This window comes from Seriola lalandi, unplaced genomic scaffold, assembly GCF_002814215.2.
Source record: "Seriola lalandi dorsalis isolate HSWRI2012SDOR001 ecotype SW California unplaced genomic scaffold, Sedor1 jcf7180002054126, whole genome shotgun sequence".
NCBI lineage: Eukaryota > Metazoa > Chordata > Actinopteri > Carangiformes > Carangidae > Seriola > Seriola lalandi.
Window position 1 is genome coordinate 136,566 of NW_019524679.1, and position 23,757 is coordinate 160,322.

General features: G+C 40.2%; 4 protein-coding genes across 4 annotated transcripts; 2 read left to right on the top strand and 2 right to left on the bottom strand.

Annotated features, from left to right (window-relative positions):
• Positions 1 to 5,958: 5,958 nt before the first annotated feature.
• c1ql3b (complement component 1, q subcomponent-like 3b) lies at positions 5,959 to 8,093 on the top strand. The gene is made up of 2 exons (XM_023403369.2): positions 5,959 to 6,904; positions 7,261 to 8,093. Exons 1-2 carry the CDS (start codon positions 6,284 to 6,286, stop codon positions 7,438 to 7,440), a joined length of 801 nt encoding a protein of 266 aa, XP_023259137.1. The 5' UTR covers positions 5,959 to 6,283; the 3' UTR covers positions 7,441 to 8,093.
• On the bottom strand, positions 7,888 to 12,360 carry pter (phosphotriesterase related). The gene is made up of 5 exons (XM_023403368.2): positions 12,256 to 12,360; positions 11,348 to 11,783; positions 10,805 to 11,070; positions 9,999 to 10,139; positions 7,888 to 9,423 (listed from the first exon to the last, which is right to left on the bottom strand). The coding sequence occupies exons 2-5, from the start codon at positions 11,777 to 11,779 to the stop codon at positions 9,213 to 9,215; spliced, it is 1,050 nt and encodes a 349-aa protein (XP_023259136.1). The 5' UTR covers positions 11,780 to 11,783; positions 12,256 to 12,360; the 3' UTR covers positions 7,888 to 9,212.
• A 3,739-nt stretch (positions 12,361 to 16,099) lies between these two features.
• Positions 16,100 to 17,325, top strand: LOC147819291 (uncharacterized). Its single transcript, XM_087173214.1, has 5 exons — positions 16,100 to 16,257; positions 16,444 to 16,516; positions 16,636 to 16,752; positions 16,876 to 16,954; positions 17,147 to 17,325. The coding sequence occupies exons 1-5, from the start codon at positions 16,151 to 16,153 to the stop codon at positions 17,230 to 17,232; spliced, it is 462 nt and encodes a 153-aa protein (XP_087029340.1). The 5' UTR covers positions 16,100 to 16,150; the 3' UTR covers positions 17,233 to 17,325.
• Positions 17,326 to 20,343: 3,018 nt separating this feature from the next.
• Positions 20,344 to 22,397, bottom strand: LOC147819292 (uncharacterized). Its single transcript, XM_087173215.1, has 5 exons — positions 22,236 to 22,397; positions 21,946 to 22,042; positions 21,086 to 21,205; positions 20,911 to 20,989; positions 20,344 to 20,717 (listed from the first exon to the last, which is right to left on the bottom strand). Exons 1-5 carry the CDS (start codon positions 22,337 to 22,339, stop codon positions 20,629 to 20,631), a joined length of 489 nt encoding a protein of 162 aa, XP_087029341.1. The 5' UTR covers positions 22,340 to 22,397; the 3' UTR covers positions 20,344 to 20,628.
• Positions 22,398 to 23,757: the final 1,360 nt, after the last annotated feature.

The window sequence follows — 23,757 nt, forward strand, 5'->3', positions numbered from 1 at the left end:
TAGACTGGTAAGTGCAAGTGTTAATGCTAATGTTAGCTATGTAGCAATAGCAAAACTTACAAATAGCTCCTTTAACTGAGTCATAAAAACACTATCTTAAAAAAGTGAAAAATATGCCACTGCATTGAGATAATTTAAACCTGTGTATAAAACATTTTTATGCTGTATATAATAAAACAAAGAATAAGACAGGTGGCTGCACTAGAATTAAAAAAAATGTATATAATTGTGCGAAACATCTGCAACAAAGCGATTAGCATAAGAAAAACAAGTGTAAAAAAGTCTGATTGTCCTGGTAGATTTTCCACTTTTCAGACTCAAAGACAAAAATTACTTTGTTAAAATCTAATAAAAAGGAGTTCAAGAAAAGGGTAATGATAACATTGAAATTGTTTACGGCCTGTTTCGATAATGTTAATAAACTGTCCTCAAGGAGGCACTACAGAAAACCCACAGACACTAGCATTTCCACAATGCCTGTATTCAAAGTTCTCAAGTCCTTCTTTTCTCTCTACAGATAAGCTGGAGTGTACTCGAAGATCTGAATAGTCAGAATCTGTATTTGCATACTTCCTTCATGCGGGAAGCTTTAACTTTAGATGCACAGTATTTTAAGACCTTGCTCACTGCTTTGATTCGTTTACAAATCTGAGTGAATTGTAATCTGTCAGAATAGCATACAAGAGTAGAGTACACGCAGAACACTTCCTCCCACACGGCTGAAAAATGAAGAATGAAAAGAACAGCAGCACACTGACACAAGGACATGCAACAAATGAAAATTAAGGTCTGAAAGTAATTGTTCGCCTGTCAGCTAAAAGCAAATAATGAAATGAAACAAAACAATCATCAATCACACCTTGATTCTCACTTGAATGAAAAGCCCCGTTTTCCAGTATACAACTTAAGTCCCACCCTGGACGATTGTGATTGCTTATCCATCTTAAATACCTTACAGGACCAGCTTTGAGTGGGTGGTGTGGTAACGCATTCTGTTATCCCCCTGCTGAGCTGAACTGTTGAGCCCAGCCTTTTCACTGGCATTTTCTGTGGAAAAGAAAAATAAACGCTCAAATTCTGAAAGAGCAGAACGTGTGAAAAGTACTTAAGGGACATGCATCTTATCACTGCCCGGCACACATGGTGTTTTATCAGTTGATAAACACTTGGGTGTCGGTGGTCACATAATATTTCTGTTAGTATTCCTGGCTGGTAATAAGGAGTCCATTCAGTTTCTTTTCCATTCAACGCACAAATTGTTTGACAAACCTGTCTCAGCTTTGATTGTCATAACCACAACTGAACCCTGCTTAGCCACCCAGGTCAGGCTACATAAATGTCATACATTTTTCATGCAGCATCACAGTTACTGACAAAGGGATTTTTTTGTAGCGTGTGAATTGAAATCACGCCTCATATTTCATTAGACACTCGCAGAGCCTCCGGCCTGTGGTCAGATGGGCTGTATGTTTTATTCATGTCCTCTGAACATCTGCTTGTCCGGATGTCAAAAATCATCAGGCTCCCACAGGACTCCTGCTTGACTGGTTGTAAATGAACTCCAAAGCCGAGACTCAAAACAACCTGTCAGGGCTCTCCACCACCAGAGGAATCTTTCAATATGCCGGCAGAGGTGAGCTGGGTAACTAAGATCTTGTGCTGGAAAAGAGTGATGAAAGTCAACTTTGGACACCTGCAAGATTGTTGCTGTTCTTTCTTTTTTTGTCAGAAATAGAAAAAAATGTACACTGTGATTCAGTTGGTGTGATACTGTGAAAAGATTTCTAATACAAGTTGCGTCTTCTTCCCACAGCTTTTGGTGTATTTTGACACTGCTGTTCACTCTGGCTCCTGGTCGACAAGTCTCCCTGAGTCACTAGAGGCTCGTGCCAACTGGAGGGAAAGAGCCTGACCACTAACAAGTGTTCACTGACTCATAGCACCACAGTATGTCCCACTGTGTGAGCCTGCGTGTGCATGTGTGTCTTTATATATTATTCTATTATATACTATTCTATCTCTCACTTTGCAACCATCCCACAGAAAATGTGTTCCTTTAGAAGTTATAATGTATTTTAGCTCACATGCAGTGCCTTCCCAAACTACTGTCAACTGTAACAAAAATGCATAGATAAAAAAAAACAAAAAACATTCATCTTTATGAATTTATATAGTCATGACTAAAAATGCACAAAAACACAGCAAACATTAAGAGTTTGACACAGAGCCAGTTGCACCACCTGTTCATAAATTGAGACTCCTATTTCTAACATAAGTATTTACCAAGTGAATGGATTAGAACAGGTCACATCACACAAACCAGTTCTTATGTAGAGATGAGTTGATTCTACATATTTACACCCAGTAATTGCCAGGTGTAACTATTGTATAACTAATTGAACCAAGTGACAGGGCTAATGTTGATATAATACCTTTTAAAAGTGAAACGCATATGGTCAAAGATTTAAATGTTTTGAATGTACTAGTGAGGACATTTTGTAAGTTTTAATGGCACAATGGCAATGCAAGTCCAATGGTAGTTAAAAAACTTACGAAGGACCATATGTACAAACTTAGTAATGGATTCAAGAATGGTTGGTGCAACTCAATCCAAAACCAAAAACTTCATCAGGACTGAGAGGATGTGGTTTAATCAATGACTATATATATATATATATATATATATATATATATAGATGGATGACGCATCTCTGCTTCTTCCCACTGTACAAAAATGAAGCCAAAATATCCCGAGAGCTGCCATCTTGTGCTGATGACGTCATTTGGAGCCAGAGTCCGCAGAGTAGTGATCAGGGAGTGGAGCCGTGGTATTGAGGTCTCGCTCACCTACATGACCCAGCTGCAAGTCAATCATGGCTGTCAATCACGACGTTACACTCAAGTTTTATAGCATCAAATAGCTAATTAAATCCAAACTTATCAGAAATATCAACATTTGAACGGAAACAATATTTGGGAAAAATGTATTTGGCCCATGTCCCATCCGCTAACATGGAGGGGGAAGGGTTTACGACCTATACTGCAGCCAGCCACTAGGGGGCAATCAAGATGATTTGACTTTATTTTTAAGGAGCCGTCATGTTGCCCATTATTATATACTGTCATTGGGTTTAATCAGAAACAACTGTTATATTCTGAATCACATGTTAAATCCTGATTGGTGCACATCTGAATGTTGGCCCCACCCATTTAAAAACCAATAAGCAGAACACAGACAAACCAACAAATGTGCTAGAGAGATCCTGTATGTGAACTAACCAAAATTCTTTTAACCTTGAGCACAATGTGTAACGTGTAACATGTGATGTCTAAGTGGTCATTTGTAGTGAGAGGGTTTCCTCAGCTCTATGAAGCATTTTAGTATCTTTCAGCTTGTTGTTTTTGTTTTACGACCTGCAGCGTTACTGTTTCAGTGCACCACACCATCAGTGTCATTTTTGGCCTCTACAGGTAGTTTCCACTGAAAAAAGCTGCATGTTGAGGCCTGTGGACTGCTTTAAAAATCCAGTGTATGCTACCTGCCCGGCACCGAACAGCACACACAGATAGCTGTTACCTGGTGAACATAGTGGAACATTCAGCAGCTAAAAAGCTACATATTTCTCTCAGACGTTAGTGGAAACCAAACAGAGCTAAAATTGGAGTAAAAATTGGACTTACAATCAGCAGGTGGACAGAAACATGACTCCAAATGAATACTGATGTTTCTACGTGGCTGCTAAATGTGTAAATGTATTTATGTATTTATACAGCTTGTTTTCACTGCCAACAAGTGACCAAAAATCAATTAATGCCAATAATACACTTTGAACTAAATCTCTGTGATACTTTTTATTTAATCCCAGTTGAAATTTGTAATTGAAGGCCACCAGGAAAATTGTAAGAAATATAACCACTCATCGTCTCACATGTGCTTCTCTATTACTTCTTGCTAAGGTTGAAGATAATAAACCCAAGGTGATGAACCTGGGTCACGCAAAAACAGAACAGTTCGAGCTTTAAAGGTATTTAACACCTCCATCCGCCAACAATAACAAAAACAATACTCCCTCTCTGGAGGGCGGCTGTGGACCCAAAGATGGAATGATTAGATTTTTGTGTGCAAAGGTCAAAGTTCAAGGTCATGGTGACCCCATGTTCATGTGAATGTGATATATCAGGCCACGCCAAGAGGGAATTTCTTTACATCCGGCACAAACATTGACTATTGACTAAGTGATGACATTTTTACATCCAAACGGTCAAATGTCAACTTCACTGTGACATCATAATGTTCTGCAAAAACACTTTAAGCTATACAACCGCACGGTGGTAATTATAGCAGAATGATAATGGGTGCAGCCGGACCATTCTCCAGTGCTGACACAGCTCTGTGGAGATAGGTCTGGCTATGCGAGACTAGACTATACTATACCTGACATCACTTAGGATCTTGTTTTTAATCGCATTCGCTCCTCATCTATGTTCATATACTTGCTAAAGTAGCCCAAAATGTATTCAGTTCTGTTGTCAGCTGCCCTGCATGTTACCAGACATCAGCAGCATAAATCAGCAGCATGTGTTCTGGTCATGCATGATTTCTGGATATTTGATGTGCTCTCCTATAGCTGCCACAACACAGTAGACAGAAATACGACAATATTTGATGTAACCTCCTTAGAACATTGGACAACTTCATATCAGTCAAATGCGGTAGAATTAGTTTTATTGTTAGCTTCACAATTGCCATGGTTCATAGAAGGCCGTCTGCCCCTCAATCTTTTGTATGATGGATCAAGGAGGTTATGAAGTGTCTGCAAATTAAGAAACTGAGATACACTTTAAACGGATCAATCTTTAGTATTTGTTGTCAACTTATACAGCTGAATATTTTTATATTGATGATTTTATATGGCCCTTTTAACTATGCCTTCCTAAGCGTGAACAGTTCTGTCTGGCACATTTTGAGATCGTGATTCAACAACATACATTATTGCATTTGAACTTCCATAGATTCTCATCCATGCTGCAATCATCCCACCCTCCTCCTCCCAAACAAACAAACAAACAAACAAACAAACAAACAAGGCTATCTATTTCCTTCCTGTTCATCTATCTCTCCACCTGGCTGCGAGGTGCCATGGACACAGTGACAGCCTCTGCATTCATGTGCACATCATCATCTGCCCTCCTCATGAAGAATTAGCCCTTCATCACTCAAACCTCAGAACCCCCCCCCCCCCCCCCCCACACACTGTGCTTAACTTTTATCATTATCTTAGACATAAATATGATGGACTGTTTGGATCATTTTATAGATAATTTGAAATTCAGTTGGATAAAAAACAACAACTATTACCCACTTATTACAATATAACCACCAACGATTTTTAACTTACAGCTGCTAATGTTAAATAAATATTGGTAGTTACTTGATTTCATCTTATTTCCTCTTTAAATGCCTCAGCATTTCATCAGTATATCTGTGTGAAGTCATCCTTCACTGCCAGCTCCTAGTGACTCCCTCCTTCCTTTCAGTGGCTCTATAGATTTTCTCCAAATGATAAATTGGACACAGGGAACCACTAAGGTGTGACCAGGTGCCAAAGAAGTATAGCTTTTTGTCTTTTAATGAGCCTAACTATGCTTAAGACCTTTAGAGCTGTTTGGATAAGTGTTAATAACATTTTGTGGGATGTAACGTTACGAGCACAGTGTTAAAACCCCGTTTAAATGACACAAAGCACCTTCCCTGACTTCACAAAACAAATGCATAAAATAAGGTAGTCACGTTTCAAAGCTTCAAAGTTGCATCGATGTGTGCATGTTGCTCACTTTCTCTCTTTTGATTGAAGAAATGCATGGTTTCTAACCCATCCATCACCTCCACCCCTCCCCTCACTCTCCAAACACTGAAACGGGTAACGCTTAATTTTCTAGCCCATTCTCTCCTGTGGCACCGTGGTGGGCAGAAACTTGAGCAGCTGACTTTGTGATGCACAATCACATAACGCAGATTGTTTAGTTTTTCCTCTCAGAAAGTCTTTTGCTGTTGTTTTTCTCGCGGTGAGAAAGTGGAGATGAACCAATTGGACGGATATTGCAGCGCGTAAAGATTGTGGATGGTTACTTTTGCGCATAAACATTTAAATGACCATTTCGCCTCCAAAAGTTGCAGTATAATACAAGAACAGGTGAAATTCTCATCTCTGCAAAGATATCGCCCACAAGCAGGCTGGAAGACCATCCACTCCGGAGAACACCGCGAATCCGCAGAGCGCAGATGATCGCAACTGGTGTTTGTGGCGTCGCGCTGGTGCTGGTGTTGGTGGTTCTGATCCCTGTCGTGGTGAACTCCGCCGGGACTCCTGCCCGCTACGAGATGCTCGGATCCTGTCAAATGGTGTGCGACTCTCACGGGACCGCAGCTACAGCTACGGCCAAGGCAACCAACCCGATCAAAGACAACCGCCTGGTCCAGTCGCTTCCGACGTTTATCCAAGGTCCTCAAGGGGAGCCGGGGCGCGCCGGGAGGATGGGACCGAGGGGTCCGGTTGGCGAGCCCGGGCCACCTGGACCTGCGGGTCCTCCCGGAGAGAGAGGGGTACCGGGCCCTCCGGGTCCACCCGGAGCACCCGGAGTAAATGGGCCCAACGGTGCCATCAGCGCTGCCACTTACAACACAGTCCCAAAGATTGCATTTTATGCAGGACTGAAGAAGCAGCATGAGGGATATGAAGTGCTGAAATTCGACGACGTAGTCACAAACCTTGGCAACCACTATGATCCCGCCACAGGGAAATTCACCTGCTCCATACCGGGGATTTACTTCTTTGTTTACCATGTGCTGATGCGGGGCGGAGATGGAACCAGCATGTGGGCTGACCTCTGTAAAAACAATCAGGTATGACGTTTCATGGTATAGTTACGTAACAATAGCTTTACTCAATAACCATATCTATGTGGTCTTTTTTTTACGATACAAAGCGAGGAGACACGCTAATTTTACGAACAAATTTAAATTCCCGCATTTTTACGCACACGTTTTACGCACAGTTCTACACAGAAAGGCACTCCAAGAATACCTTTCCCACACACTTCCAAGTACAAAGAGTTGTTCGAGGGTTATTTTAAGGCTGAAATGAAGTGAACATGGCCTGTCATCAGTGAGTTGACCTCACGTGATGGAGCTGTCCACAGCTCTGATGTCAAAATAAAAGACCCGTTTCATCACTAGAGATAACACCTTTTGTCTTCCAGGTGAGAGCCAGTGCCATCGCCCAAGACGCCGACCAGAACTACGACTACGCCAGCAACAGTGTGGTCCTACACCTCGAGCCCGGGGACGAGATTTACATCAAACTGGATGGCGGGAAGGCGCACGGGGGCAACAACAACAAGTACAGCACCTTCACCGGCTTCATGTTGTACGCTGATTGAAACACGGAAGAGTTCTGCTGAGGGAGGGGGATCTGCTCTGCATATAGCTTGCTTCATTGCTCGGTCTCAATTCAATGTCAGATGGATTACTAGAGACAGAGCTCACCATCTCCATATTGCAAAAAGGGTGAAGGAAGATGTGGAGGAAGTCGTGCGAAAAAAAGAGAGACAATGACTGTTCTTTGCAATAGCGATGCGCTTACAGTGTAATTACAGGATAGTAATAATGAGATTTACTTTATACAGCGTTGACTTGTACCCTTGTCGGATTGATTAGTGCACTTGAATGAACTCTAGCTTCACAAATTAAGTTTGCTGATGTGTCAAACATACTGTAGCTGCTGTGGTTAACACATACTGAGTGAATGTAGATTAAAAAATATATTGACTTTTAATACTGAAGTATAGATGCTAAAATGATACATAATCACCACTCTGTTCACAGTGTTGCTTGTCCATGTGTGCTTTATTTCTCAAACATCGTGATAGTTGTTGCACTGAGTGATAATGTTTAAAGCTGTAGTGATGCATGATTAAATAAATTAACAGTTTAACTCTGTGCAGCATTAAAAAAAAAAAAAAAAAGACTTTAAAGAGAAATAGAAATCTGTAAAGGGCCATTCTGATGTTCACATTGAAGCACTGTCACAAACTCATAATCGCAACCCATTAGTCTTGTCTGTCTCAATACAACAGCTGGTTGGGCCAACAGGGTGGCCCGATAGTTAGTCACCGTCACAAAGCTGGACAGTCACACGGACAGAAATGTTTCCTCGAGATCAAAAATGTTCATCGATCTGCCTGCTGGTTGTTAAGCCCCTCCTGATAAGACTGCCGGCTAGAATGTAAAGTATAATGTAAAAATGAAATTCTCTGCCTCACTCTTGTCACCCTCTCGGGAGATTAATCAAAATTATATAGTTTTTCACGGCGCACAAGTCAGCTGTTGCAATCCTGCCATTGATCATGTGGTGAAGTCACCCTGTGAAGCCACCTGTTCCCAGGTGAGAGGAGAACGTGTCCTTCATCCGGACCTGCCAGACAGTCGGCCTCCCATAGACACCCAGGCACCCACTGAGGGGCAACAGGACGACTCATCTAACACAGCCGCAATGTGTCGAGAGCAGAGCAGCATACTGATTACTAAAACGCTCATTATTTTCCCTCCATACCGCATGTTTGCAGAAATGTCACTTACAAATACAGAGACAGCAGCTACGACACTGACATTGGAATTGAAAAATCAATTAGCACCATATTTGTCAGCACCGCCGTAGACAATACCTCCACGGAACGGGAAATGTTTGACTTATTTTTCTTTCACATTTCTGCAGACAAGAGCTGTTTTTTTTGTGGCATAAATTGGACCAAAACAAGACTGCTAATGAGAGGCACTGTGATCCTGCAAGGCTCCTTTTATATCATTTGCTTGTGTGAATAATGTATAATCACAATTTAAAATGAAGCTTTAATTAATAAGGATCTCTGTAAAAACTCTTCCAGCTGGAGGAAACAGTTTGTAATTATTTTCCATTGAAAAAGATGTTACAAAACATTTTGCTTTGCTGAAAAATTGAAGAACATTGACATTAAAGACAAAGACGCTGTGAAGCTTATTGGTTTAGGGGCCCAAAAGCACATTTACGACTCACTTTGGAATGTGATTATTGCTCAAGATCTTAAGAATATTCATTGTTCGTTCATCATCTGAAGATAAAATAATCTCTACATCAAAGCGCCTGTCTCCGTTCTCTTTTTTTTTTTTGTTTGTTTTAGTTGAAGGTCAGCCAGTGTTTCGGGTTGTTGATGAGAATCTTATCCACCTGGTGCTGCGAGATGCCCCTCATCAGCATCTTCGGCACAATGTTCTTCAGGATGTGAGAGTAGCCGTGGCCTCCGTACTTGGTCAGGCGGTTCTTGGTGTGGATGTCATGTGCGACCACAATCTTGTCCTCGTAGCCCTCCTTTACCAGGAACGCCAAGCTGAACACAAACAAAGAAACTTGTGAAAACCATCAGACCTTGGACAGTACAACAACTGATAATTTTACGCTTAAGAGTATACGTCATTGCCATTCAGACTTCGTGCGTTACTAAACCTGTCCTGTGTGTGTTGTGTGTGTTGTGTGTGTGTGTGTGTGTGTGTGTGTGTGCGTGCAAACAAAAGTCTGGCCAGAATATGAATATCTCCGGCGCGACGCAACTCATTCGTCACTCCTCCCTGCACTGTGGTGGGAGATCAGTGTCTCACAGTTTCTATGAGTAAGCTGTAGGACACACACTTCTCTCCACACGGGGTTAAACACAAAAACTAAATTTTCGTCCAACAACGCTAACGCTATATACCGTACATATAAAAAAAAAAAAAAAAAAAAAAAAAAAAAAAAAATAGAGGGATTCTCTCAAACTAAAAGGAAATTGGATCCAACCCAGAGGACACACATTAAAGTGTGAATTGGTCACAAATCAGTGCAGTCTACAAGTGTGACCGCACTGATAGTTCCAATCACAAATGTCACTCTGAAAAGACGAGTTTAACCCTGAGCAGCGGCACTCACGCTTTAACTCTCTGGATGTCACTGGGCATGTCCACCTCCAGGTTATACGGGTAGTTCAGCATCTCCGTTCCAAACAGATCATACTCCAGGTAACTCCCCAGTTTGGCAAACTCGAGCAGTTCACCCTCATCAAATATAGTCCTGCAGGAACAGAACAGAAAGAGGATAAAGTCAAGGAGCTAAATTTCTCTTAAAATGTTTTATTCAATTTCCTAATCATGCAAAAATACCAGCGATCTGCTGATCTGTTGTAAAACAGTAAGGCTTGTCATTTTCAGTTTTGACTTATTTTAACTGAAACATAACCAGGTTTTTTTTTCCCCCCAAAGAGCACATCAGTTTAAACACATTTCCATGCAGACTTTATGTCCCTGTGCTTTCAAAACTAAACTTGTGTTTCCTCTCTAAGAAGACACTGATCCCCTGTGTTCATGGTAAACAAGATTTCCTTTCATCTCACTTCAGCTTGGAAAAGGTTTCCAGTGATGGAATGTGAATAGACGAAATGAGGAGAAAGTGCAAATTAGTTGATTATCTTATGGATTATCTCATAACTGCTGCTTTTCTTCCAGCACATACAGAGCTAAAGATATATTCATGTGGAGATGTGGTGAAATGTACGAATAATCAATTCTAACACATTTATTTATAGTAAAACCAGGGAGAAAAACAAACGCTAGTGGTTCAAGTAGCAACATGACACGAGGGCCGGGGCATATGGAAGATGTGGCTTTAATTTTTAACCTTAACCAATAAAAAGCTTACCACACTGTCAACAAAATCTCTGCAGTGACCAAGCAACTCACCTGTCCAGGTGAGACATGACAGTTTTGCTGATGTCACCACCGGCCTCCTGGAGAATCCGGACGACTTCAGCCGGAGCGGCAGGATTTCTGCCGGGATGAATGATGACGGGGCAGCCGAGCTGAGCCTGAGCGTGAGCCGTGGCCCTCAGCACCTTCTTTTCGCTCTCTGTGATGGGCCAGCCGGTGCCAATCTCTCCAATCACACCGCAGCGGATGTCTGTCCCGTCTGCGCCGTGAAGCACCTCACTGACGATGATGTCTGTGAGCTGATGCGCAGGGAATCGGGAGTTAGTTAAAGAAGGAAAACATTGCACCTTACATATCATATTCAGACGGCATGTTTCTGATTTCTCTATTTCTTTATCAAGCTTGATGCGTTCTTCTCATTTTATGACTTAGACATACAGTATCAGCATCCTATTCCAGACACACACACATATTTATGAAGCTTCCACAGTTTACATAAAATTGTTTTAAACTTCCTGACAAAAGTGTGTGTGCCAGAGTAGCTGCTGCTACACTCGCTCTCAGACTGGGTCACACCTTCTCCACACTCATTTTCTTGGTGGCCTCAGTGTGGGTGCAGTCCACATAGTAGCCTGCTCCTGCGATGATGTGGACCCCGGTGTCCTTGGCCAGCTGCCGGAGGGTGGGCAGGTCCCGGTCGATGCCCGTGGTGGTGTTCTCCACTATCGTGCCCCCGCCGGCCTTCCTGTAGGCCAGCAGCTCGTCCCGGACGGCGCCGGTCTCCTGCTGCAGGAGCAAGTTCTCGTGGCAGCTGTAGGGGTTCTGTCTCAGCCAGTGCATGTGCTGCATCTGGAACGGGTTCTCCGCCACCGTCTCATCACCTGGAGGAGGTGGGAAGTAGCAGCACTCGAAGCTCATGGTCAGGTGCTCATGGGTCATAGTGTGGCCCAGCTGGTCTGGATCCACTAGACCAAGGACAGTCTGGACCTTCCCGGTCAACTCTGACATGATGCTGCCACAGTTTGAAAGGACACAGATTACAGATTTATTTATAACTGAGACAAATACCCTACGTGCTAAAGCTTTAGCAGGTCTTTACAACAGGAGTGTGTTTGTAAAAAGAAGCTCTGACAACTCATTGACCAGGCTGACTTCATGGTGAGTGCAGGAGAGAGACCTTTGAACTGGGAATTGCAAATCCTAATCCTCATTAAAACTTGTGTCCAGCTGAAGGCTAAATTACTTTGATCGCTTCCCTCTTACAGCATTTGCTATATTTGGCAAAATATGAGTAACTATTGCAGCACAGTAGTAGTTGACTAACAACAAAGCAGCGTTTTGTAAAAGTACAACTTGAAACTCGTTAAAATCAACCGAAAAAACGTGCAGTGAAGTCAGTGCTGCAGCACGAGGGAGGCGAATACTTCAGCTTTCATCAGCTGAAATCACTGATTGCATCTAAACTGCTGAAACACTTTGCTGACCTTGTTTCGGTTACAGCGGTCCACTCCTATCACCGGCCGAGCACAAACAGCTGCTCCACCGCTCACAGATTAACACAGCAACATGGGAAGTGCCTTTCATCGCGAGATATTACGAGAGTTTAGTACTGCTGACAGCAGGTCTGCGGGGTGTATGTCAGATCAAAGTTTACAGAAATATAGCCTTATATACATATATATATATATATATATATATATATATATATATATATATATATATGTATATATATGTATATATAATTTGTTTGAATGTATAAACCCTTTATACATGGTGGTGTATTAGAGAATGGTACCAAATAGTTTAACTTAGAAGCACGTGATTTAATAGATTTACAGATTTACATAACAACAACATATTACAGGTCTTCATTTCAGTTACTGGCAAATGGGTAATGAACTGTCCTTTAAAATCTGACAAATATATGTATAATACAATATACAATATATGTATGTTTTAGTAATTTGAGGAGAACGTGAAGATGATGCAGCGATTGGGAGACAGACTGTGACTCTTTGTTTCTGTGCTGTACACTGAGCAGATGGTCCCCACAGCAGCATTTGGTCTGCTGTTGCAGGGAACTGCCCTGTGAACAGTCACCATTGCACTGACCATCTCTGCAAATGGCTGAGCAAACAACCATCATACTGTAGAGCCTGTGCCATCCGTTTGTTGGCGAGATGACTACTCTGTGGAACAGAGGAACAGCTGCGATTTAAAGGAAACATACTGTGTTTAGTTTTCATGTTCAAGGCTGGATGAAGCGTTCTCGTCTTTATTAGCTAAGGAGTGGGCGGTGGTCAGGGTTACATGCAGTGACTATTTTTATTTGTGTAATTTTTTTTCAGCTGTTTGAAAACAGGAACTGTGGAATCAAGATCTGTGGACACATTTGAAAAGCAGCCCCAGACCCACCTGCTTAGACTTACTTTAGTTTAGTTTCATTTATTTCTATGTCCATTTATTGTGGAGAAACACCTGATCTAGAAAGGTGCCATACAAATAAACTTTACTTATCTACTTAATCACTTATTATTTGAAATAATAAATATAATAATTTTATTAAACAGAAATTACTTTAGAAATATATAATGTACTGTAGCAGAATACAAAATGATGCTAAGACTAAATTTTGATATAAAGCCCAAAAAGACAGATCATGAAAATCTATGAAATAAAACTGGTTAAACTGAAAGTAAAACACCTCTAATATATTAACATATTAAGCATCGCCACTGATAATAAGCTGAAAAACAAAATCAGCACAGTCAGCCACTGTGATGTCTGTAGGCAGCAGGGATACAAATTGAATTTACCAACTCAAAAATTATACAAACTCCCTATGGCAAATTAGTTTTTGGAGTGCTGCTCCTCATGAGTACCATCCCACTGCAGGGTTCCTCATTAGTGACAAGAGAAGCTGGTCACTCTCATTCATCTGCATGGCTGACACGTTTCAGACGGACACGACCACAGGGAGGTTCTCAAGGAGAGCAGATGACTAAAACGGCCCTCTCTCGTGTGGACAGGCCGCCTGGGAAACATCTCAGACATTAAAGGGAGTTTGAGTTTGTGTAATTTTTGAGGAGTCTGTAATGATTTACTGCTGAGGCTATTGTTCAGTCCTGATGGAAGAACCATCACATTTGAGGTGGAAATGTACTGAAAGCATGGCCTATTTATCTAAACTCAGTGTTGAACTATCTTTAAACTGTATTTTTTTGTTTGTTTGTTTTCTGCATTTATATATTTGGTATTTACACTGAATTGACAGAAAAAGACTGACCTCAAGCCAGCAGCATGGAGAGGAGGAACAGTTGAGTGTTGTGGTCTGGTGCCCTCTGCAGACAGAGAGGAGGCACATATTTTGCAGTTAGATGTGAACCAAATGCTCTGGTAGTAAAACATCAGATTTATATTTTTTTTAATTTTTCCAAACAACACACAGTAGCCCACCCTTGTAAATGGTAAATGGACTGCATGTATATATTGCTTTTCTAATATTAACAGCCACTCAAAATGCTTTACATGAAAGTAGAAATATACTCTTGCCTGAGGGGGGACTGGGGTGCTTTCAGTTAATTTAAATGACATGAGTGACAATAAAAGCCAGTGGTTTAGTCAGGTGTTCTGTTTGTTGTTTCTGCTCTTTATCTCATTTTCATGCTGATTAGACCGTCCAGAGCCTCGAGCATCGTGAATCAATAGGCGTGTTTGTTTCAAGAAGTAACAGTGTGATCATGAATTATGAGCACAATGAAACTGATGAATTGTAAACTCCACACTGAACTACAGCGTTTAAGCAGAGGCACATGTTTCGTGATGATACACAGGCAGGAAAATGTGATCAAAATTATGCTTTAATGTAAGTTTTATTCAGTCAGAGGACGGGAGTCTTCAGAGTAACTCTACCTTAACTTCTGCCTTATACTTCTTCCTATGAACTCTGCTTAAAAAAACTAAACAAAATCACTGTTAATAGCAGAAAACAGTATTCACTTAAAATAGCTGAAAACTGTGTCTAAGTACAAACTGTAATTGTATAGTAAAAGAAACAATAGGTATCAATCAAGGAGGAAATAATCAGTTTTATTAAAGTGGATGAAAATAAAGCTCACAGTTTTGACTTACTCTGACATTTAGAAGTAGGACTATCAACATATCATATACACTACATGGCCAAAAGTATGTCAACACCTCAACATCACACTCATATATAACTGTTGAACATCTCCTTTCGAAACCACAGGCATTAATATGCTGCTGCAACAGTCTCCACTTTTCTAAAAAAAAGCTTTTCACAAGATGTCGGAACGTGGCTGCGAGGATTTGCTCCCATTCACCCACATGAGCATTAGTGAGGTCGGCCTGATGTTGGGCGATAAGGCTGCGTTACACTTCATCCCAAAGCTATTAGATACAGTTCAGGTCAGTTTGCAGGCGAGTTCTTCAGCACTAGATTTGGTCACGGGCCTGACTGTGGGTAAAAGCCAGGTGTATTCATGTCAAAACCCTTTCCACCAAGTTTGAAGCACATTATTCTCTATAATATCACTGTATGTATTATCACTGTATAACTGAAACCAAGGGGCTTGACCCAAACCGTGAAGCCCCAGACCAAAAGTACATAATTGTATGAGAACAGGTTTATCCACACTTTGCAGCATCATATGTACATACAGTATATTGCTATATTTTGCATTTGAAGCACAGAGGAGTAAAAGCTCTGCAGAATAAACATATACCTTTGAGACTAATGCATCATCTAAGACATTAATTGCTTTGAAAGTAATGAATGAAATATGTGTAAAAGCCAGTGGTTGCTGCATAAAGAACAGGTTTAAGGAACAACTTTTTGATTGAGGTAAGTTTAGAGAAAGAGACATGCTGAGGAGCATAAGTTTGAAGATTCACTTAAGTACGACCTTAGGCTACTATTACAATAAGAAATCTTTTGACTGTAGAAAAGGATTAAAAAGCTGTTTAGATAAAAAAAATTTCCAGCTCCTGATTAAACCAGACTATAGGTGAACCATGTGGTCGATTAATCAATTATGTCAATCAACCAAAAATGACTGTAATAGGTGACAGATTGGTCGATTCATCGATTAAATCATTTCTAAGCAGAAATGCTAAAAATGAACTGGTATTTTTGTTTGAGGGGCCTCTGCTGAATTGAAGCTGTTGGATCTGATCCTGTTGGTTTGAAAGATGCCATACTGTTCATGCAAAGGGTCATGCAAATCACCTTTTCCACGGGTCCATGTGACAAGCTGAGTTGTTCTTTTTCATGCAGTGTACTATATAAACCCCGACAGCAGAAACATTCACACAGTGACTGTGAGAACATCGCCTCTGGAACAAGGAACAAACTTCATCATGGCTGTGAGGACTTTGGTTGTGGCCTGCGCTCTCTTTTTGGGAATGTGCTTCATCACAAGTGGCGAAAGAACGGAAACAACACACGCCTTCTGCAAGATTGTCTGGTGAGAATTTAGTCCTCATTTAGATTTCCAGTCTTCCATGAAGAATGAAGATAGATAGATAGATAGATAGATAGATAGATAGATAGATAGATAGATAGATAGATAGATAGATAGATAGATAGATAGATAGATAGATAGATAGATAGATAGATAGATAGAATTATCTTTTACGCCTTCTCTTCCTAGGTTGCTTGCAGTGCCATGTGATCAAGTCAACATGGCCATCGTGACTCAGATTAAGGCCATGGGCTCATACAAGGTAAGACAGTTGTTAAAGAGGAACTTTATATATAAGAACTGATTTATTTTAGTGACTAAAATTACTGTCATGTAGTTCATGCTGATTTATATAAGGGTTTTTCTGGGTTTCCATTCCAGCTCGGCCCAGTGACCCCACTCCTAATTCAGGCCAACCACACTTCGGCGGTTGGTCAGGTCGAGAACGTTAACTTCACCATGAGCGCCATATCTATGGGCCTGGGCTGCCATGTACAAGTAAGAGATTTCTGCATCTAATTCTTCTTAATCATCATCAGTAAAATGTTATTCATTTAGAGAAAATAAAAAAACTAAATTATAATTTTGAAATTGTATGTGTTTTCTTTGGTTGCTGTTCAGGGTTCATCCGTGTCTGCATTCTGGTTCAGTCTGTTTGATAATGGCACCAATTACTGTAACCTCCACAATATAATACAAGGTACATTTTCACACACTATTATTGTTGACTTTATTTTTTTTTAAAACTGTATTTTACGCAACTTACAGCAATATTCTTACATACGAGGGAGACCTCGAAATCACAGTTAGAATCCAATCCCAAAATCTGGATATTGAGCACCATCACTGTGTATAGTGTTTATCCTTACCATTGTGTTTCCTGTCTGTACAGGAAGTGGACTTACTAAAGCACCAGGCTTCGTAGAGTTCACCAACGAGTGGCTCTGCCTTGGATTTGGACTATCTTCCTGCAAATGATTGTGAAATCTGAGACGTGTGTTTTGTAATGGTTGACACTGTCCCACAAGAGAATGGATTTACTGAATAAAAGCTTTGTTCACATGACTAAAAGTGGTGTGTTTTTGCTCTGAATGAATACACTCTGCCTGTGGTGTTGTTTTCGAATGATCAGTGTGCTTGTGGGACACTGGTGGCACATAAAAGCATGAACTTGTGAAAATGTCTCATTCTCTGCTACAGTTATGAGACATTATTAAATGTAATTATAGTACATCTGTTGGTGAACTAATTTACAAAATTAGAATCTATAGATGTAATTTCCAAACTATTCAGATAGTGTGATGGCAACAGTTACTGACACCAGCTGATTTTATTTCAAAACCCCTCACACAACAGAATGCAAATGATCAATATTTGGCTTTTCCGGATTATTTCATCATTGATACAATTTATAATTAATGCTGCAGCTAAACACACAAAGCAGAATTTGGAACCCATGATGTGCTTTTCAAGAAAGTAACTCACTATACTGTCATTTCAGTTTAAAGCTTGTTGACTCTTTAACTATAAAGCATGCAGACAGGAAAAAGTTACTGTTTGACTAAATATTGGACTTTGAGCACAATATCAGTCTTGTTGCCAGACATGTCGACATCCCTGATACAGCTGTCCTCCTGAAACCTTCTTGAACTTAACACAGGATGGTGCTATACACTAAACAATAAGGAGCAAAAATGTGATCGGAGCACAAACTGTGCACCTCTGACTATGGTCAGATGACCCTACTAGAAACCCCTGTGGGCAAATGAACTATTGGGCCTCTGGGTTCCTAGGGGTCTGGGTAATCTGGCCTTAAGCACTTAAGGTAAAGTTATTTAACACTTGACATAAAGAGTCCGGACAAACTGGTTAAGTCAGAGTAAATGTTTAATTACGGTACAGAAGTTATGCTCTCTAAATTCTCCCTAGACTCCATCTGCCTATCAGGTCAAGGTAGCAGAAGTTAGCTCATAGGTACTTCCATACTATTTACATTTTACATTGTTTTGGTGGAGTATTAGTTCTTTCTTTCTTTCTTTCTTTCTTTCTTTCTTTCTTTCTTTCTTTCTTTCTTTCTTTCTTCCTTCCTTCCTTTCTTCCTTCCTTTCTTTCTTCTTCAACTAGACTCTTAAATAGGGTTAGAAAAAATGGTCGCCCTACAAACGACTGTAAAGTCATTATTCATACAAAAGCATGATGCAGTACACTCTGTTTTTGTCACACTGTCCACAAGACTCTTCAACACTGAAAAAACTATCCATGTTTTCCATCTCAAAAGGATTCTTGTCGTCTGACTCCTTCGGCCAGCTGGCTGACCCAGATTCAGGAGGAAGTTGGTCAATGTCACATCTGTGATTGTGACGTATGTTGGCCCGAATTCTAAATTTAATTATCATATCTTTCAACCAAACATATCTAAGACAAAAAATGTGATAATTGATTTTAGAAGACAGGCCAACACATGTCACAATCACAGGTGTGACTGATCAACTTCCTCCTGGATCACATCCATTGAGGGTCAGAAAGTGGAATGTGTACAATCTAACAAATAACTTGGGATCATTTTTGACACAAAACTGAACTTTTAGGCAAATTGTGAGGCTGTGTGCAAAAAGGGGGATTGTTGTGTCTAAGGAAGCTTTTCTTATTTCCACATTGACAAGAGCATTTTATCTTTTTTCCTTGGGCATCATGGTTTGCAAACCTATCTTTAAAGAGCAGGAATTCTCTAAATCAAATTGTCAAATGCTCCAGTAAGCTGATTGGTGAGTCACAGGTTAACCTACAGCGTCCCTGTACACCAAACAGGCACAGCAGATAACTGGCTCTGTTTTAAATTCCCGACCCCTTTGAACAGTGAATTTCACCTTCTTCATTCTGGACAAAGGTTAATTGTCCAAAAGAGCTTTGTTCCAGCAGCATATCAATAAGTGCTAGTAATACTGCATAGAAGAAATGTTTACTTACTTACTTAAATCATTTTTATTCATCTTGTGCACATGATGTTGTCTGTGCTGTGTGGTAAATGTGTGTGTGTAAGATTGATGACTCTTTAAACTACAAATCAAATTTACCCAAATGTACAAATTAAGTAATTTGACCTGACCTGACCTCATTTTCTATAATAATGATGTAGTTTACACTGATTTGGCTTTAGTTTAAGTTTTAGACATACTGTAAACCATGAACTGAAGATATCACTGTCTCCAACCGTGGCACTGAATTTCAATTGTTGGGTGATTATTTGTGATGAATTTGCTGCTCTTTTTCTTTAGCTACTCTTTCCTGTCCAACACAATGTTTTATCACACATTAAGGCTGAGCGTTATATTTCCACATAACTGCTATGTGTACAAAATTATACAATTCATGATAAAAGTATATGATTGTTGTCAATTTCCCTGGTCATTTAATTTTTTTTTTTTTTTTTATGATAATGTGTTTATTTGTTTATTTGATTACTTCCACACACTACAACTGGTATGATTTAATCAAAAAATATGCTGTTACATTATCTATGTTAAAGTGATAAAAGATGATGATGAACGTGATGGTCATGTTCTTCAATGCTTAAAATCAGTTGTGATGGGACTTTCATGTGTTGCTGTGACTCTGCTGGTTGTGTGTGTCTGTTTGTGCGTCTGGTTACACTTAGCAGAAATTTGCGTGTGTGTGTGTGTGCAGGGTTTGGGTAACATGTTGCTTTTATTATTTAAAGTGAATAAATAAATCATTGAATGTTACAAGTCCTTTGTTTTCCTTAGCTGTGGATTTTTTATTCTGTATACGTAGACATCCGCTGCTGTCTTCTTTTTCAAGATGAGAGAAAATTGACTGACAAGCCTCCTGATGCCCAGTCAGCTGGAAAAGGTCATCTGACTTGGGAATGACCATCATGCATTTCACCATGTAAATCAATAATATAGTGATTTCACAGAATATAAAAGCAGGGTTGAAAACTCCAGTGAAAATATTTGTAGTTATTATCTGATGACGAAGGTGATGATGACTATTCTTATTTACAGTCACGGCATGAAACAGCCAATGCGATGTCAATAGACCTTCAAAATTATACATGATGCTCACATGCTTGTTTTTATTTCCTTCTTTATTCAGTTTTATGCACTTTGAAATTTTTTTCATGAATTGTATATTATATCAACAAAGTCTGGATGTGAATTGATGACATTTAACCATATCAAATAGGAATTCCTACATGTCATGTGTATCAATGACGAAAGAGTGACTCGGGTGTGCAGAGCAGAGTCACAGGCAGCGGGGCAATTCATGACACACGTCAGCATGAGTAGAACACATTTCACAAAGCACGAAGCATGATGCAACAGGCCGTGCTTCTATATTATTTCCAGCTTTTTAGGTTCTACAGGTGGCGAATCCGTAGCCAAGACAAGCCCATTCACTGGTCATCTCTATGAACCCCGGTGCTACGTTGAGGCCGCTCGCTAGAAAACAAAAGGTTCATTCACAAACGCAGATGAGTGGAAATCTGATTATTTCACATTATAATGTTTTCCACACAATACATCCACAAATAGGAAGGAATGTGTGTTTATAACAGCAAAGACTAAACTTGAGAAGCTAACTTTGGTTTAATAACACAAGATAATTCACTTCTTTTAGAAAAAAGATAATCACCTGTCAGCAGGTTGTAGAGGTTGCAGTAGTTGATGCCACTGTCAAAAAAACTGGTGACCGTGACAGAAGCAGACTGAGCCTGTTCCAAACAAACAAAATAAAAGCTTCTTATTGCTTTATTTTCTTGATTTATGGAGGTAACTCATGTTAAGGTCTGAACTTCAGAGTGACTCACAGACACACGGCAGCTGCTGGTCAGCATGGTCCTATGTAATGTGAACTCTATGCTCTCAACATGCAGGTTGTCTGGGGAAGTGTGGTGGGCATGGATAGATGAGTTGGTGGCTGAAAGAAGCTGGAACAGAGATAACATTGGTTGTTTATATGTATATATTAGATTTAATATATGATCTTCAGAATGATTTGCACTGTCTTCACATTGACCAAGTCTACACCCAAACTTCACACACATATATGGTTGATTGTTGCCTCTCGTTCCAAAACCATGAACGTAAACATGATGATACAACAACCTCCACTCTTCTGGCAAGATTTTCCATAAGATTTTGGAACCTGTAAGATATTTTCTCCCACTAAGCCACGAGAGCATTACTTCCACACAAACCTGGAAAAAAAAACATTTCTCTTTGGATAACCCCTTGTGCAGTTGGGCATTGTCAAGATTAAACTGGAAAAAGCCTTTCCCAGACTGTAATGATTTGGTCCCAGACAACAAATTATCTAAGAAAGATCTGTGTATGCTGTAACAAAATTACCTAGGTTGGATCAAAGGGACCTAACCCAAACCATGAAAAACGGCTGCAGAATAAAAGCATGCAGAGGACAAGTAGTCCAAATACTTTTGCCCATGTACTGTTTGTCATCAGTGGCGATGTTAAAGACAACAACATTATTTAGTATAAGTAATATCTCAGCAAATTACTATGAGTAATGTAGAAACAGGCCAGAATAATGATGAGCAGAGAAACATAAACTTCCAATGTCCCTTACATGTGATTAAAACTCATTTTTAATTATAGTCTGTGCTTTTGAAAATGTCAAACACCAGAAAAGCAATAAAACAACAAATCTTACTGTATAGTGACATTTTTCACAGACATTCACAGGATTGAAGGCTTGTATCTGCTGCACCAGTTTGGAGCCAACGTCAGCACAAGGAAGCGCAAACAGCCTGGAGGAAGAGAGCAATTGTCACAGTGTGGACACATTACTCTTGAAATGACAGAAAGCAGCAGCAATGGACTTCCTCTGGATGTTTTTATAGCATCTAATGTTTGTTATTTCAATTTGACAGAACATCTGTCTGAACTCAAACACAAAGACACAAATAAAACCCTCAATAAAGAGACGCCCGTGAGCCTTACCAGAGTGTTCTGCAGAAATCATAGTAAGGAACAGGTATAGGAATGGCAGCTGAAGAGCCGAACAATCCTGTGAAGAGAATAGAGGCCAGTAGTGCAGTCCTCATGGTTGCAATGATGCTGGAGGTGAGTGTGTGCTGGTTGCCTGCTCTGTAGAGTTTTATGTATCCCCTTGATGTAACCTGAGCTCGTGAGTAGGCAAGTGGATACATTTCCGAGGAGAATTCAGATCTAAAAGGCTTGTCACGAGGGCCAGTATGGCCGATTAAAATTGATCAGATCAAGGACGTGAGTTATTGGTCTTGTAGCGAGTAGCCTCAACTCAAGCCCTTGGACACAGCAGTTGGAATAAATGCTGTTATGTACATGTGTCTTTGTGCATGTTTTTAGTGTTATACATTTTTTACTATAATGAGACGCAGCACTAATAAAGTCTTAATAAAATCTTTCTCTAAAATACTCAATATCTGTGACTTGATCAGCAAAAGGAAAAGTTAAAGTCGGAAAAAAACTTATTGCATAAATCAATAATATTAATAATCAAAAATTCATCTTTTTCCAATGGAGCCCCACAGACTCCAAACCAGTAAAAAAGAAAAAAGAAGCAAACAACACAGACACCAACCTACGCCAAGCTCCCAGCTGCAAAAACTATATTATCATTAGGATTTTACTACGTCATTCAGATTAGTTTTGTCTCCACAAATAGACCATCGACCCGGAACAGACGGCTTTGTCCACAAGTCAAATTATTGCAGGTCTGTCATGTGACTGCTGGATTTCTTATAATTAAGGTTATGTTGAGTCATCTTCAGCGAGGAGGAAGTGACTTCCTATCAGTCAGTCAACACTAATGCTTAAACATGGCCTTAATGTTAGCCCAGAGAGTGAATTTACACTGGATATTTCACAAGCAGAGACTTCTGGGGCTGAAAAATGAAGCCAACACTCATGTGCCAAAAACTGCAGTTCCTTCAATAGTCCACTTGGGGCTGGCTCCAAAAGCGAGTCAGTCCCCACACACTCCAATGTTAAAATGCCCAACTTTACTGCAGAAATAAACATGTTTATCGACCCTAATAGGTGGCAGAAAATGTATGCATATATGTTTACTTGTTTGAAGTTGAAACTGAGCTCAGATTAAGCAGCGAATGGCGTAGAAGAGAAAGCAATTTTCAATACTGGTTGGGCTACTGATGGACTTCTGACTTAACTTCCATTAACATTATCTATCAACCCAACAGTGACATTATTTATCCCATTTCTTTTCGTTGGTGTTTAACACGTTTGGCACCTGACTGTCAGGGGTTAACCAAAAGGAAAGAAATCTGTGGCTTGTCTGTTTCTGGTGTTTGGCGTATGACCATTCAATTGTCGACGCTTATTTACCTTACAAGTCCTGTGCTGAAACCTTTTGTTTGGAGGACTTTTGAACTGTTTGAAATCCCATGAATGCAGCTATATGTCGAGTCTCTTGCCATTGGCCGTCTCCATTGTGCTTCTCATGGTCAACTTGCTGTATCTC